Source organism: Lepisosteus oculatus, chromosome 26 (genome assembly GCF_040954835.1).
Source record: "Lepisosteus oculatus isolate fLepOcu1 chromosome 26, fLepOcu1.hap2, whole genome shotgun sequence".
Lineage (NCBI taxonomy): Eukaryota > Metazoa > Chordata > Actinopteri > Semionotiformes > Lepisosteidae > Lepisosteus > Lepisosteus oculatus.
The window spans coordinates 10,217,350-10,234,180 of NC_090721.1; the positions used below are offsets into that span (position 1 = coordinate 10,217,350).

The window sequence follows — 16,831 nt, forward strand, 5'->3', positions numbered from 1 at the left end:
GAAAAGACATTTCATTGCCGGCAACTACTGCTGCACGCCGCATTGTTGTGCGTTTGAGAAATGAAATTAAATTTGATTCTGATTTTGATTTGTCCGCCCTCGGCCCACAGCTGGACAGCGCCGTCGGATCCGGAGCTGGGGGCTGAGCCGGGACCCCCACCCCCCCCCCTAGCGTGGGCAGCTGTGACGCCAGGTCGTCAGGGGCGCCAGGGGGGAGGAGAGGAGCCAGGAAGGAAGGAGCCAGCTGGACCGGGAGCTGTGGGATGTGCGATCTTTGTCATTGGGAACAGAGAGCTGGAACAGCGCTGGCATCGAATGGGAATAATCAACAGCTGAGCCAGGACATGTGGCGTTGAGGCTCCATCACTGCAGCTGACGCAGTGAGTATCCGTGAGGGGGGTTCTGAGCTTTCGATTAAGAGTTAACCTCGCCGAGCCCGTCCCTGGGGAGAGCAGGTCATGTGTATTAGGGCCCTGCAGCCCCGTGGTGTGATCAGGAAGAAACGCACCCGACGGATGCAGGTGGCAGAAGAGGCAGGAGAGGGGTGAATCGATATCGGCCCTGCTCCCCTGTCCCAGCAGTCAATACAGCTTGGGCTCTCATTGACCTGGACTCCGCAGTGATCCGGCTTAATTGGACATCAGTGTTCCATTCCGAACGCCTTATAACCAGCTCCGTCGCATGGGCTCCTCGGATCTCAGACATCGAGATCATCTGAAAGGCATGAAACCGCCCGGTTTGTGCCCGATGTGTAAACTTGAAAATTAACCTCCAGGCATTGGGACCCACACAGACCGCAGGGTGAGCGCCCCCTGCTGGCCCCACTAACACCTCTTGCAGCAGCCACCTTAGTTTTTCCCAGGAGGTCTCCCATCCAGGTACTGGCCAGGCTCACACCTGCTGAGCTCCAGGGGGTTGCCAGTTGTGAGTTGCAGGGTGATATGGCCAGCGGCATCTCACAACTGAAGGTTGTAACCCCCTGAAGGTCATCATTTCATGCCTGTGTTTCTCAGAAGCGTGTCTAAAATATTCTGCCTCTGAGGCCCGCAGCACAGTCCTCTCCAACACGCACTCCAGAGTGATCACCGGTGTTACAGGAATACCAGCAGTCGGAAAACGGCGCCCCCTAGGGTCAGGCTGGTGAAAAGGTTATTGCACGTTGTGTCGCTGGACGTTGGACCGGAGGGAAAGATGGAGGAGGAGGGAACTCGGCTGAACTGGCAGCCCAGTATGTGATCTCCTGTCACAGCCTGAGGAACACTCAGCCTGTCTCCCAGTCATTCTCCATACGTCTATATGGAAATATCTATATAATTGCGTCTTTATTGTTAATGTCTGTAGAATGTTTTCCGTGTTCATTGTATCTGTTTTGCTTTGGCACCACTGATTGTACTCATCCCAGTAAAGCACCTTGAAGTGCAGTGAATTGAATCGGGTTCAATTCCCGAGGTGCTGTCTGTGTGGAGTTTGCATGTTCTCTCTGTGTTCGCTTGGGTTTCCACCCGGTGAGCTGCTTTCCTCCCACAGTCCAAAGCCCTACTGGTAGTGAAATAACTGGTTTCTGGGATTTCTGGCCGTGATATGAGTGTTTGTGTCTCCGTGTGTGCCCAGCAGTGGACAGGTGTCTCGCCCAGGCTGTCCACCCTGCCTTGTGCCCGTTGTTTTCCAGGCAAGGCTTGTGCTGTCCCAGCCCCTGAACTGGACGAAGTGGGTAGGAAATTGGACAAATGGAAACGCGGATAGGCCTGTATCAGCGGTACACTCCACCCCTTGGCAGCATAAAAACGTGGCATCATTTCTGAGGAGTACTACCCACTACAGCTCTGCTGATTTAAAGCAACGTTTTAAGGCAGAGACGGCACTGTTGTCCTGCTTTTATATTTACACAGTGCGCAAATAGGATCCGGTGTGATTGTGTGTAACCAACCCCTGGTACTCGAACAGCTGAGGGAGCTCTTGTTCCTGCTGAGGCAAAGACACGTGACCACAGGCTCCTGGAGGCCCGCGGCGGTGTTATGACACACGGCTCCCTGGAGGGGGAGCCCCTGAGCTCGGCCCTCGCCGCGGCCGGGCTCCGAGTCCGCCCGGCCCAGCCCGACCGACAGCCTCTCGGCCGGCTGCCGCACACCAGACCCATCTGCGCCAAAACACCGGTGCGTAGCTTAAATATCGGAAACCCTAGCACACTATGGACGCAGCTTTCTCGGATAACCCGCCGTTCTGCTCATTCGCAGTTCAAAGTTTTTTTAAGTTTCATGGTGTTTCTTTGGGGGGAGAGGAGGGCGGCGAGTAACGCTAATGTCGCTCAGACTCCCAGCAGGTCAGGGCGCTGCTGTGTGGAGGCGGGGGAGTCTGGAGTAAATATCGGAGAGCTGCGTTGTTTTGGGGCAGGCGGAGCAGTGCGGGACTTCATCCCTGACGAGCGACGCTCTTGTCAACAGGACACGGTGTGGGCTCGGGGGTATTAAGGACTGCGTTCCGTTATCTGATTCGCGCATGAGAGCAGATCACCCATTCCTTCGTCGGTCTTCGTACACACATATCCACGTCTCCCCAAAGGCTATACGAGTATAAAAGTCTCTGTGCATTTGCTCAAGCTGAAATGTTCATCTCTCTCCTGCTCTGCGCTTCTGCACTTGAAATAATGTGCGAATGCGACGCAGGAGCCACGAGCGCGCGAGAGAAGAGATATTCGGGGACCCGGCTGGCGGGGGCCGAGAGCGCCCCGAGGCGCCGCCGGTAACCGGGCGGTCGCGGCAGCGGGGGGGACCCGAGCCGGGCGTCCCTGTCACTGCCTCAGCCTCGGAGCGCAGGTCGCAAGCGCACCACAGCGGCGGCAGCCCGGCTGCTGCGTTATCCCGCTGAAATCCATAATTTCATCAGTGACCTACATTCAGGCGATCGCGCTGGAGTGAATGAAACACTAAACCGCTTTCAGGTGGCTTTTACACTTTTCTAAGCAAAACCCCAGCAATGCAGTGTTGATGTGATTTTCACATTTCACAGTACACCCCAAACACTACAAGCAAAGACAAAAGTATAACTGGAATGCTTGCGGTTATTTAGCAATCGTACTACAGACTGGGGCAGATGAGGCGAGAATTTGTATCTGAAATGTTCTGACCAAGCCTTATGTCAACACGGGAGCGTAGTCCGAGGAGATTAAACGCCTCATCCTTCTTCCAGTCTGACACCTGGAAACAGGTGCATCAGTTGTGAGCGGGTATAAACACCAGCCTCCCGTCCGTCCCCAACTCCTACATCTTGTAGTGGACTGCGCCACCAGTCCCAGCTCCACCAGTCCCAGCTCCACTAGTCCTTACTACACCAGTCCCAGCTCCACCAGTCCCTACTACACCAGTCCCAGCTCCACCAGTCCAAGCCCTGCTTCCCTCCTGGGCACCGGTGGGAACACGCACGGGGTTTCACCACCTCCCCGGTCGACGCTCCGTGCCCGCCGGGCTCCTCACCCTGGACACGACTCCACGGCCCCTCGCGGACCCCGTGGGCTACTGTCCGACACAACAGAGGCCAAACAAGCTCTCAAACTGCAGTGCGGCACCGCTGTCTCGATTTAAGAACAACATTACGCGAGGAGGATAAATATTTCATGTGCTCCATAAAGCGTGAAGAGGCAGCCGCTCTGCCCCCAGCCTGCTGCGCCCGAACAGCCTGGACTCGTCTCGCACCAGGCTGCGTGCCGACGCCGGGCGAATCGAGCCCGGACTGCCGAACCGCGTTCACAAGATCGCCATCTCTGCTAGCGCAGGTAGCCCGCCAGGTAGCACCGCTCACTCCTGCAGCTCAGTAAACCCACCGGCCAGCGGAAGCAACACCAACAGCCACGGCAACAAAGTTTTTTTTTTTCTCTCACTTACCCCGTTTGAACATGTTGGAGATTTGCTTGGTTTCGCGCGGAGACACGCTCGTCCGACCCAATATTCCAGACTGGCCGGGCCCGTGGTTTGTTTTGGGGGTGTTTTGTTGTTGTTGTTTGTTGTTTTTTGGAGGGGCGGGTCTGGGGCGAGTTTTCCCTGGAGTCGCTTCTTCTCTGTTTTCGGAATGTTTCTCAGCCGCCTCTCCCAGTCACAGTACAATCCCCTGAGGTCCCGGGCCGAAACCGAAGAGGGTCGTGTCCCAGCAACCCGACAGCGCAGGAGGGCAGACGAGGGGGGCTTTCTTCGGCATGCTCACGGCTGGTGCGCCTCCTCGCTCGCGGGAGAGATTCTGCCTTCAGAAAACGGCAACAGCAACAAGACCGACACTGGCTGACAAACGGGCTTCTGACTTCGCCACAGATAAGACCCTCATCCCCTCCTCCGGCTTCCCGTCCCGCCTCCCAGAACAGAGGAGGCTCTCTGTTTGTGCCTGAACGACAGTCTCGCACACCACCCAGAAATGTTCGCCAGCGGAGCCCCCCGTGAGTCCAGCCGGCGAGCCGGGTCTCGCCGCGCAAGAAGTTGCAACACGAGGCCCGAAACGAAACGCTGAAGGAGTCCGAAACCCCTCGCCTACGAGCGACGGGGTGCCGCCGTCCGTCTCCCGCCCGTCGGTCCTTCGGGCGGGTAGATCGCCGAAGCGGTTGATAAGCAGAAGCAGATAAAACCGCGGACGCGGCGGCCGTGTGCTCCGCCGACAGGTGAACTCCGTCTCCTCGCCGAGACTTCAGGCTCCTGCTCACAGCGCGCCGCCCCGCGCTTGTGCGCTCCGGCGCGGGAGGACCGGAGCCTCTGTCTCACTCGCGGACCCCGCGCGTCGCTGGCGGGTTGGGCTGCACCTGGGCGCCCGTCCGCTCCCTCCGCTCGCCGCCGGCCGCGGGCTGACCGCCGCCGGGTCCCGGGGTCCGCAGGTGCGCGTGTGTGCCGCCCGCTCGCAGTGCTCCCAGCCCTGGGTTGGGATAAAAGCGGCAACTGTCCTCCTTCTCATCAATAAATCAGCTTAGTCCGGACGAGGCGCCGGTTTCCCACTGTCATTTACCCTCAAATAAACAACAGCGAGAAAGCGAACGGAGTCCCGACGAGCCCTACGCTGCCCCGTGGCACGAGTGTCCTCTCCTCGTGTTGTTATTTCCGTCTCTTAATTAGCCAGGACGAGTAATTAACGGCGGGAGACGGCACCTCGCAGTCTCGCAGGCAGTCGAAGCGCAAAAGGCTCCCGCTCGCTGCAAACCGCTCTCTCCTGCAACACAACGCCTCCTATATTTAAAATTTATGAAAACGCGTTTTGCTTTCAGTTGAGTTCAAAAATACCAACCAATTCCCTCGGCGACCTGCGCTCCGACATGTGACGCGCTCTCCGAAGGTGTTTATACTCTCCCTCCCTGTCAGATTACAGCGCACGCGAAAGCGGCACGCAGGATGCTGTTTTGTGTAGGGTGGGGGGGGGGTAGGGCTTTCTTTATTAATCCAAAGAAGATTTTAGCGTTTTATCCCGGACATTAGCGGGAGATAGCAGCTCGGCGCAGCTGGGAGAGATGACAGATTGTTCAAATAACGCCCAGCCCTCTCAAAGGGAGAACTCGCTGATAATTCTGACCGTCAAGAGAGAGTGGGCTTGGCGGAATAATTCGATCAAACACTGGTGTATAACTTTCCGATTGAAGCGGTTCTTGATATACTATCTGCCTACAAAATGCTGAGATTTAATTACCAGTCCAGCAACACGACGCCTCGTACGGGGAGATGAACTGTACTTTCGGGCCGGTTTCCTACAACATTTCGGGCTGAATGAGACGCTTTCTGGTGCTTGATTATGTGCCACGCCGGCGTGTAATCTGGGTCGCCCGCGGAGAAGGTTTAGGCTGGGTTTTAGGCAGGCAGGTATTTTGTGTGATGACAGGGACGCAATATAGCATTTTGTCCTCCGTCCTGTGACGTTACACCGCGCCTTCCTTTATTTAAAGAATTTGGTTCATCCAAACTTTTTTTGCGGGGGTTAAATGACACTAATTCCGGCAAATTGTAATATACAGTAGTAACACCTTGTTGCAGCCCCTGGTGACGACTGTCCGCGCTCGCGGGGTGCTGACGCGGGCAGGAGGATTCAGCACCGCGGACAGCTCGCGCCGGCCCGTCCCCTGCCGCGCGGCCGCGCCATCACGTGGGCTTGCGGCCCTCCCGGATCAGGAACCCGCCCCGCGATTCCGGTTCGGCCGAATCGCGCTTAAAACCTCCACACCAGCAGGGAGGCGGGGAAGCGTGTTCCTTTTGAGGGTGAAGACGGGAAGGAGTGGGCTTTGAAAGAAACCACGACTTTGCTGAAGGAAGTGACGCGTCTTAATAATTAATAACAATAATTGCTTACAATTTTTTTTCTGGACACTCCACTCAACGCGCTCAAAGTGTTCTCCTGTAAGCCTACTGGCCATCTCCTTCAGGGACGGTGTCTGCTCTTGTGTTGATTATGAGGGCATCACGCTAGGTGTGCTGTTATAGGTCTGCCCCCAAGCCTCAACACTGTGCCTCAACACTGTGGAGATTGTAATTCCAGATCTCCTGGCACTGACACACTGCGGATATCTATCCATCCATTTTCTAACAGCTTTATCCAGACCAGGGATCGAGCCTATTGTGGCCAGCAACAGGCCCAGGGCAGGGTACACCCTGGATGGGACGTCAGTCCATCTCAGAGTTGACACACAAACACAGGCACGCACACACTCACACTCACACTGGGGCCAGTTTTCCCAGAAGCCAACGGATCTACCAGCACATCTTTGGACTGTGGGAGGAAAACGGAGCACCTGGAAGAAATGCATGCGAACACAGGGAAGAACATGCAAACTCCACACAGATAGCACAGAACTGAGCCCAGCGCCCCAGCACTGCGAGGCAGCAATAGTAACCCCTGTGCCACCGTGCCGCCCCCACTGCAGATGTGTGAGACAGAAACAGACAGACAGGCCGAGAGACAGTATAGACAGTCGGAGGTAAACAGCTGTCATGTATGATTCAGTTTCAGCTGTATGGTATCACAGGAATTTTGAACGTAACGTGTTGGGCAGGACCTCCTCTTCAGTGAAAAATACAGGATGCAAACTGTTCCCCTCCAGAACACAGACATTTATTCACCAGCAGCAATATCACTTAACAAGCTCTGCAGGGACAGCTGGCACGCTGGACAGGTCCAGAGAGCTCTGCTGGGACAGCTGGCACACTGTGCAGGTCCAGAGAGCTCTGCAGGGACAGCCAGCACACTGGACAGGTCCAGAGAGCTCTGCAGGGACAGCCAGCACACTGGACAGGTCCAGAGAGCTCTGCAGGGACAGCCGGCACACTGGACAGGTCCAGAGAGCTCTGCAGGGACAGCCGGCACACTGGACAGGTCCAGAGAGCTCTGCTGGGACGTTCAGCGCACTGGACAGGTCCAGACCGATGCACCTCTTCCCCATTGGTAAGGATGGCAATGAGACAATCGGAAGATCTGCTGGCCAGAAAAAACTAAAATCCGCACCTCCCTCTGGGCTGCTATTGAGAGATGGAACCAGGCTGAGGTGATTCCACTATAGGCTGGCTGACTTCCTGCGGCATTTATCTCTCCTATTCAGATGCGAAACGGCTCCAATTCTGCCTCCACCTTATCGCAGCAATAATCTTAATATCCCTAATTGCTAACAGAAGGTCCCCCCCCCCCACCATCTTTAAAACCCACCCGGCTCACAAACACATGTCCGGCAGCACTTCCTGCTCTTGGCTCGTGTGGAAGAAGCCTGAAATTGAGTGATATAATGCTGGGAGATTATTTTCGCGAAACAGCAGCAATGAAGCGATTACAAGCACAATCTGAGAAAGCTGGGAAAGGCATTCTGCACTGTGCGTGTTACAACTGTACATATTTCTAAATATATCTTCTGAAATACCTTCTATTTTTAAGCATGGGTGTGAGGAGGAGGTATCTTTTTTCAGGATTGTGTGTGGTTGGTTTTTTTTGGCGAAACAATGAAAGGGACCCCACACCTGAGCAGAGTACTCTGGCAGGAGGGGATGTTTGTCTTCGGAGGTGGTGTGATCTGGGGACAAGAAGAACCTTCCAGCCATGCTGTATCTGTGCTCGCCCCTCTCCAGGTGAGGTGAGGCAAATACTCTCTGGCTGAGCGCCTTACCTAATCTCTTCCCGGCAGGGCTAACACAGAGCCCTTCCATGCGTGCCTCAAGGAGTGTGTAATCAATGCACCCGATCTGCTTATGATCAGACCATGGAGTGGGCCAGGTGGTACCTACTGAGGCATTCGATCGCCAGGGAGGTGCAGCAGCACCAGTACCACCTGGCCCGTTCCGATCGAACAAGCTCACACTGATGGCGCCCCATTCGATGGTCTGATTCCAAACCCATAGGCCGATCAATGTATCACCGCACAGCTCCGGAAGGTCCAACATCGCTGTACGCCCTTGAAAATGTTTACCAGAGCAAAGCTGCCTCCTAATTCCGCTCTGCCCCTGTGCCTGTTACCATTTCACCTCGTCATCCAGTTCCTCGCTGTTTCTCTCCCGTGTGCTAGTGTTTGATCACAACAACTCGGTGATTCCCCACTGTGCTTCTGCTGAGCTTTTCCACGATCACCTTTCTTCTAGCGATGAATTCCAAAGAAAGGAGGAAAGCAGACCGGAGAGTGGGATAAAAAAAAGCAGGAGAAGAGAGAGAGAGAGGGAGAAGAGTAAGTGCTCCTCGGGGCGCAGGACAGGTGATTAATTGAGAGAGGCAGCCGGTCGGTTTGCATTGCCTTGTTGTGCAGTGTGAGCCTGTTGACACGCAGACAGAAACAACACCATCCTGTGATGGCAGTCTGGTCCCAGGTGAATTCTTCGCTCTCCTGTAATTATTCTCAATTAGCGCTGTTACCATGGCGAGCCCGGCGAGGAGGGAGGGAACGAGGCCCGGGCGATTCCCCAGCCTGACGGAGCAGGTCCCCCCTGGCAACTGGGCTACCCCAGAAATAACACTGTGGCCCTTAGACCCCCCTTCAGTGAGACACCTGGGTCAAGTTCCCAGGACACAGCAGCAAGGACACACACTGGACAGGAGTCAAAAGCTGTGTCTACTGATTCATCATGAATGGAATCCAGTTTCAGGTGAACCCTACTTATTACTGTGCATAATGGTAGGGTACTGATTTTAGCTTTCTTGTGGGGCAAACTGTACACTCCGGGACAATGAAGTCTGGCACACGTGGTGATGTGTCTCTGGAGAACACACACGTACAGACCCACTCCCCCCCCACACTCTCCCTCCCTCTCCTTGTCCCTTATCTGCTTTCTGGATCAATATGGATGCAATGCCACTTTGGTGCTCTGTGTGTACCTGACTTGTTAACATGTTCTACAAACCTACAGCAGTTCTCACAAAGAAGTGTCTCCTGTTCCCAGTCATGAACATTCCCTTTTGTGGCCTTGTAGCCATGCTTAGCTCAGGGTGCAGTAGTACAGCCCTCCGCACTGCTTTCACTCAGAGAGCCCTCAGTACGTGGTGTTTCAGGTTGGCTGGGGGAAGGGTGGCCCCTGTGTGGCTGGTCATATCGGGTCTGTGGCGCTGGTATTTCAGAGAGAAAGAGTCTTCCACACTCAGGCTGATGAGACGAGCAGGGCCGCAGGTCTCTCCGGTGGCGCGAGCTCGGGGCTGGAGAGCCGGGCAGAGGAACACAGCCACAGGGAGGGGGGGGGTGGTGGCGGCACTATCCGGTTACACCAGCCAGCCCTGCGGATAAAGATTTCCGATGGATCCTGGGCTCTAGACCGAAACTGCATCGATCAGCGGAAGAGAGAGAGATGGGCTGGTGGGCACGACGGTCAGACTGGGCACATTACTCCAGGGGCTGGTGGCACAGCATTGTTGTCTGCAGGCCCTGTGATTCTGGGCCTAACACTGGGATAAGATCCATACTCCGAATCGCCTTCTCTCATCCCTAACGTTTTTCATTGTTAACTGTTTAATAATTAACTGAGTCCAGTTATTCTTGTGGGACACTAATTCGGCAGATTTTGTTGGAAATGATCTCTACGGTACATTTTTACTAGCGCTACAAACCTGCTGAACTGGGGCTCTCTAGGACCAGAACAGCTACGAGACCCTGATGATGCCCTGTAGGACTGAACAGTTTGTCATGCTTGAGTTACAGATTGCACCTTCCTATGCATCAAACAAAGCCAATTAATTAAAAAAAAACTGTTTAGTTATGTTGGGTTTAGTTCAATCGTTAAAAAGTGGGTTCCCAAATGTTTACATTTGAAAACAATTAAATAATTCAAATCAACATGATTATTTGGCTAATTAAGGGTTGAATTATGTAGTCGAGGAACCCTTGTTTTAGGAGATCTGGGCCAACAGCAACACTTTGATAAGGTCTCTCAGAAAGAAGGAAAAAGCATCCAAAAAAAGTCCAAAAAGAAAGACGAATTTCCCTGCTGTCCAGGCCCTGCCTATAGCACACAATCTTTGAAACTGGGCACTGCGGATCCATTAAAAGTGGAGTTTTTGATTCCTGATCTATTTACTAATCCATGGGCACCTAGAAACAAGGGATCAAAATATAAAATCAATATCTGGTCAATCAGGGAGGTACATCAATTGCACTGCACTGAGGCAAAATACTGAACCACTCAGCTCGCCAAAGCAATTATAGGCATTGATTCCAAATGTTCAGTCAGATGTGAAAACAATTGTGTTGGTTTTCTAATCACCACAGCAATGACAATGCCAGTAACACAATTATACATACCGTAAACACCTGGCTAGCCACACATTTCTTATGCTGACCTCTAAGACAGCAGTACTTAAATAATACCACAGCTGCAGCCTGTTCTTGTACTGGGAAGAATGGTTGTGCTGTACACATGCATCTTTTTAATCTTTGAAGGTTATTTATTTTTTTTTAAAAAAAAACTTTAATTCTCAACAGAACCAAGCTGATTTGGAGATCCATAATTCCTTAGTTGTTTTCTTGAAAAACCTCTCTCCTAGAAGGCTTCAGATCTTCAGATAAAACGAAAAAAAAACAACAACTTTTCATCAGTTGCCGGCTGTGGTTATTCTTAAAAAGATTCCCCGTCACTTCAGAAGGAGATAAATGACTCATTTTCACACACCTCTCCAATTCGCAATTGCATTTCTACACAACTGATTAGATGCGATAGCAGATGGAGGTGAGAATGACTGGGAATGTGTTACAGGCTTCCAGGATTATTCATTACTTGAAAATAAATAAATAAATGAATGGGTTTAAATTCTCACTAGTTGTCATGGGCACTTCCAGACAGGCACTGCTAAAGACTGTCTGGGTCCTGAGCCATCAGAATACAGGCAGTTTGAGAATTAGCCATCCCTTTCATACTGTGATGAAGAGGGACACACACTGTACTGTATATTATGGCAGCCTAGAGACTTAAATTCCATTCAGTGTTAAGTCTTTCTACTGGGCTAATTAAGTAATTATGGGTAAATTCAGTGAAATTGGTTGGATTATAGTTCTGAAATATCTCCTCCTGAGGCTGCAGGCTGTGCTTCAGATCTGTTATGTAAATCCAATGATTTTGAAAGGTTTTAAATCACAACGAGCATATAACAGTTTACATCTCCAGTAGAGGCTGACTGTGGTTATGACATTGTGTTCTTTAATGGAGTGAATTTATAATAATAATTCCTTACACTTATATAGCACTTTTCTGGACACTTCACTCAAAGTGCTTTACAAGTAATGGGGATCCCCTCCACCACCACCAGTGTGCAGCCCCACCTGGATGATGCGCCAGTACTCTCCCCACACACCAGCTCTCAGTGGGGAGGAGAGCAGAGTAATGAAGCCAGTTCAGAGATGGGGATTATTAGGAGGCCATGATTGTTAAAGGCCAGGGGGAAATTTAACCAGAACGCTGGGGGTAACACCCCTACTCTTTTCCAGAGACGCCCTGGGATTTTTAATGACCACAGAGAGTCAGGACCTCGGTTTTACATCTCACCTGGAGGACGGTGGCTTTTTACAGTATAGTGTCCCCATCACTATACTGGGGCATTAGGACCCACACAGACCGCAGGGTGAGCGCCCCCTACTGGCCCCACTAACACCTCTTCCAGCAGCAACTTTAGCTGTCCCAGGAGGTCTTCCATCACGGTACTGGCCAGGCTCACACCTGCTGAGCTTGTCCTCAGCTTCCAGTTGTCCAGGTGGGACTGCACACTGGTGGTGGTGGAGGGGATCCCCATTACCTATAAAGCGCTTTGAGTGGAGTGTCCAGAAAAGGGCTACATAAGTGTAAGAAATTATTATTAATTAATTGTATTTTACTGTATATGCTTTATACTATACACTGACTAAACTATACACTGGCTATACTATATACTGTCTGCTGTTGGTGTAGGGGGAGGCAGGAGAGCAGCTGACAGTAGCAGGTTGGTGGGAGTCAGTGTGCTGATTGAGCTCTACCTGAGCCTGACGGTCCCTCTCTCTCCTCCCAGCTGCTGCCGCTAACGCTGCTGTCCGCCTACTGCCTGGGACTCACGTGTAGACCAGACAGCACCCCGTCCCCACACACAGGCGCCGCGCTGTGCGAATCAGCCGGGGAGAGGGAGAGCAGTGCCGAGCTGACAGGGCATTTGTTTTCATTTGCTTGTTTAGTTAGCGGGTTGTACGCTGTGCGCGGATATGTTGTCATGTTTTATTCGGGTTAATGGAATCTGTTGCGGGAGCTGAGGTGGGAGGGGACGAGGTCTTTCTGTAGAGAGGTCTCCCGCTATCGCTGACAGGGTCCATCATGCCACCACCCACACAGCGACTCACGCAGAGCTGTGTTTGTGTGTGTTAATTGTTTTAACTCGAATGTTATTAGCGCTCGTGAGAGCTGCTGTGAGGTACAGAAAGAAGACTCCATCTCATGCCTTAGTGCCAGGAATAGGGTGAGGACTGGAGGTCCAGCAGTGGAGAATCTCAGTCTCACATGGTTTAAGCTTGACATCATGAGCTTACCTTCATAACATCATGAGCTTCGAAGACCTCAACTAGTTTCATTGTGATCAGACAGGTGGACATGCTTTGTTAAGTATATTGTAACGCGTACGGCCTCCATTGCTGGCAAGAGCTGGCTTACCAGAGCGGTGATGTCACCGCCCTTCCCTGTGAATAGCAGGGACCGCAGCCGTGGGGCTGAAGGGAGATTTCCCTTTGGCTCAAGAGGCTGGGTCCCTGCTGAGTGACGCTGGAGGCCTGGGTTTGAGTCCCTGTGCACCCTGTAGCATTACAGTATATTAAACATCGTTTGGATGAAAAAATATGAGTATTCTTCAGTTTTTAGAGATGACTGACTACGGCTGACATTGAAGATTTACCGGATTAGAGAGGCCCAGACAGACAACCTGACCACGCATGGACGTACAAATCCGTAGACTGGCATGCAATAGAATCGATTTTCTGTGCACATGAACAGGACACATTTAAATACTACTCTTGTGATTTTGACATTAACGATAATGATATATTTATTCCGGTTTGAATAAATGTTGAAAATGTTGCTTGTGTACCGTAGTAAATGAAGATGAAGGTAAGCAAGGCGTGTACTGATAGATTACTTATTTGTCGAGTTAGGAATTGGTACGTTTAGCCAGTTCGATTGCTCCACAATCGATTACCTGGCTTTATTTACTGCGTTCTGAAACGATTAGCGCTGCCTTTCCGTTACTCACATGTGTTTGTTTGGAAAAATGGCGGCGGCTGAAGTGGAGAGCCGAGTTGCGGCGATAAAGAAAACGGCAGGTTGTGACTTTCTCTTTTTAAAGATAGCGTTTCCGTAGAGGAACTCACGGGTGTCAGTAAAGATTATGTGGTTGGTCAATACGGTAACGCTTCTGCGGAACAGCGTGCTGTGGGGCGAGATTAACCGCAGAGGAGTGACAGTTCTGATGTTTTTACATGGGCAATCAGAGAGCAAAACGCCTCATTGACTCGTGTCGACTTAAATCAACGTACCATCGTTTGTGGTAACAGCGGCGGCAGCAGTGATAATATAAGTACTGTTTTAACCATACCCCGTGGTGTTGGGCTGTATTTTGACTGCAGCTCTAGATATTAGAATGGTCTCAGACTATATGAACTCCCATGTCCCGGTTTTTGGAAGGACGCTGTGGCACGTAGTTGTATGTCACAATCCTTGGCTGTATTCCTAATTTATTTTATTGAAATGAGCAGGACTGGGTCGTCTGGGATTAGTGATAACCAGAGTCCGAGAAATCATTGGTAAATGATTAAGAGGTGTTAGTGGGGCCAGCAGGGGGCCCTCACCCTGTGGTCCATGTGGGTCCTAACGCCCCAGTATAGTGATGTGGACACTCTACTGTAAAATAGCGCCGTCGTTCGGATGAGACGTAAAACCGAGGTCCTGACTCTCTGTGGTCATTAAAAATCCCAGGGTGTTTCTCGAAAAGAGTAGGGGTGTAACCCCAGTGTCCTGGCCAAATTTCCCATTGGCCCTTACCAATCATGGCCTCCTAATAATCCCCCTCTATGAATTGGCTGCATTACTCTACTCTCCTCCCCACTGAGAGCTGATGTGGGGTGTGTTCTGGCGCACTATGGCTGCTGTTGCATCATCCAGGTGGGGCTGCACACTGGTGGAGGTGGAGGGGATCCCCATTACCTGTAAAGCACTTTGAGTGGAATGTCCAGAAAAGCGCTATATAAGTGTAAGCAGTTATTATTATTATTATTATTATTATTATTATTATTATTATTATTATTATATGTATAACTAAAGAAATAATTAAGCGTCATTCTATGGAAATGGAAGTAAAGAACCCGAGGCTTGTTAAAGAGAAGTGTATTCATATGTTCCTGTGGATTTGAGTATTAATTATATTTCCATATTCCTGTGGTTTCAGGTATTATTTGTTGGCCCTAATCAAATTCAAATCAAAGCAAATTACAATCTTCTGAATTTAATCAAGTTGTTGCTTGATTGCATAATTGAAAGAATTTGACACGTAGGTGAGCAGGAAAATTGGTGAGTTTAGTCTCCCTAATTATGCTTTCCTGTCATGAGGTGGCCAGCATCACAGCAGGAGCTTCTGGCTAGTCCACAGAACTGCAGGGCAGTCTGAGCTGGTCTGAGTGATACTGAGCACCTGGCTGCCCAGAGAGGGCGGAGAGGACAGGCTTGGTGACCACAGTCTAGACATAAAAACTGGACACAGGCCTGGCTGCCCAGAGAGGACAGGCTCAGTGTCCACAGTCTGGACATACAAACTGGACACAGGCCTGGCAGCCCAGAGAGGACAGGCTCAGTGACCACAGCCTTGACATAGAAAACAGATACGGACAGACCTGCACTTCCAGAATTCCCACACATGCCAGAATCAGAACAGCTTCTGATCCTACAGGGAGAGGAACCTCAGTAGAGCTGCAGCCCAATAATAAGAATAATAATAATCATAGTTATTTTTATATAGTGCCTTTAAAAGTGGCTTCTCAAAGTACTTTAAAAGATCTCAGGCAGAGGAACAGAGAATGATAATGTTTTATTTTGTAAATTTTCTGTTTAATTAATCAGTGTTGCCAATAAAGCTCTTTAAATTTGAAATTGTGAGACAATTCTGTCCTGCGTCTGCCTTAGCTCGAGGACCCAGAAGGGTGGCTAACCAGATCCCCGATGAGATCCTGAAGGACCCCGAGCTGCAGGAGGCTGTCCGTGCTCTGCCAGAGAACTACAATTTTGAGATCCATAAAACTGTGTGGAGAGTGAAGCAGGTCAAAGCCAAAAGAGGTCAGTCACACCCTTCCTGATCACAGTCACCTGCACTCTTTTATCATTAGCTCAGTGTGCGTTATGGAGATTATGGGTGATTACCACATGTATATGCCATTTTCCTGCAGAGAAATTCAATAGAATGAAATGCTCTGGGTCGCCTGGCTCACAATATAATAGACTATTGCTTTTCTTTATTGAATGGGGATCTTTGTGTTTTTGCTCATTATTCAGTTTTTTAAAGCCCAGATAGAAGATATTTTTCTGGAACTTATATGTAATTAGTTAAAATGAAAAGTCATCAGAAAACAATCACCTTATGCTCTTGGTAAAAGTCACTTTGAGACAGTGGAAGATTGCTTTGTGATATAAAAGATATGTCATATCAGTGTTGGATTACTAGGCTGCTGTGTGTTCAGTCACTCAAAGTGAGGATGCTGGTCTGCTGTGTGTTCATTGGTTTCTGGGCTGCTATTTATTCAACGGCTCAGGACAGGGGCTCAGGGCTAGAGTTTGTTCTTGAGTCTTGAGTATGTTCAGTGACTCAGGGTTGTTGTGTGCAGCAGTAGCTCAGATCTGGCTCCGGGCTGCTGTGTGTTCAGCAGCTCAGGGCTGGGGCTCTGAGCTGCTGTGTGTTCAGCGGCTCAGGGCTGGGGCTCCGGGCTGCTGTGTGTTCAGCGGCTCGGGGCTGCTGTGTGTTCAGCGGCTCGGGGCTTTGATTCTGGGCTGCTGTGTGTTCAGTGGCTCGGGGCTGCTGTGTGTTCAGGGGCTCTGGGCTGCTGTGTGTTCAGTAGCTCAGGGCTTTGGCTCTGGGCTGCTGTGTGTTCAGTAGCTCAGGGCTGGGGCTCTGGGCTGCTGTGTGTTCAGTAGCTCGGGGCTGTGGCTCTGGCTGCTGTGTGTTCAGGGGCTCTGGGCTGCTGTGTGTTCAGTAGCTCAGGGCTTTGGCTCTGGGCTGCTGTGTGTTCAGTAGCTCAGGGCTGGGGCTCTGGGCTGCTGTGTGTTCAGTAGCTCAGGGCTTTGGCTCTGGGCTGCTGTGTGTTCAGTAGCTCAGGGCTGGGGCTCTGCGCTGCTGTGTGTTCAGGGGCTCTGGGCAGCTGTGTGTTCAGTGGCTC

At 51.2% G+C, this 16,831-nt stretch overlaps 2 protein-coding genes across 7 annotated transcripts in view; one reads left to right on the forward strand and one right to left on the reverse strand.

Moving 5' to 3' along the window:
- Positions 1-5,306, reverse strand: part of rtn4rl1b (reticulon 4 receptor-like 1b) — a 102,783-nt gene extending 97,477 nt beyond the window's left edge. The window contains exon 1 of the mRNA XM_069184148.1: positions 3,879-5,306. Within this exon, the coding sequence (XP_069040249.1) occupies positions 3,879-3,891 (13 nt within the window). The 5' untranslated portion in view covers positions 3,892-5,306. The remainder of the gene's footprint in view (positions 1-3,878) is intronic.
- dph1 (diphthamide biosynthesis 1) overlaps positions 1-16,831 on the forward strand; it is a 104,911-nt gene that overhangs the window by 5,075 nt on the left and 83,005 nt on the right. For 4 of the 6 annotated variants that reach the window (XM_069184149.1, XM_069184150.1, XM_069184153.1 and 1 more), the window contains exons 1-2: positions 13,636-13,735; positions 15,588-15,737. In XM_069184149.1, coding sequence (XP_069040250.1) covers positions 13,666-13,735; positions 15,588-15,737 — 220 coding nt within the window. In that variant the 5' untranslated portion in view covers positions 13,636-13,665. Of the gene's footprint in view, positions 1-110; positions 381-13,635; positions 13,736-14,497; positions 14,662-15,587; positions 15,738-16,831 lie in introns of those variants that run through there. The other 2 variants (XM_069184154.1, XM_069184151.1) reach the window with 2 other exon arrangements.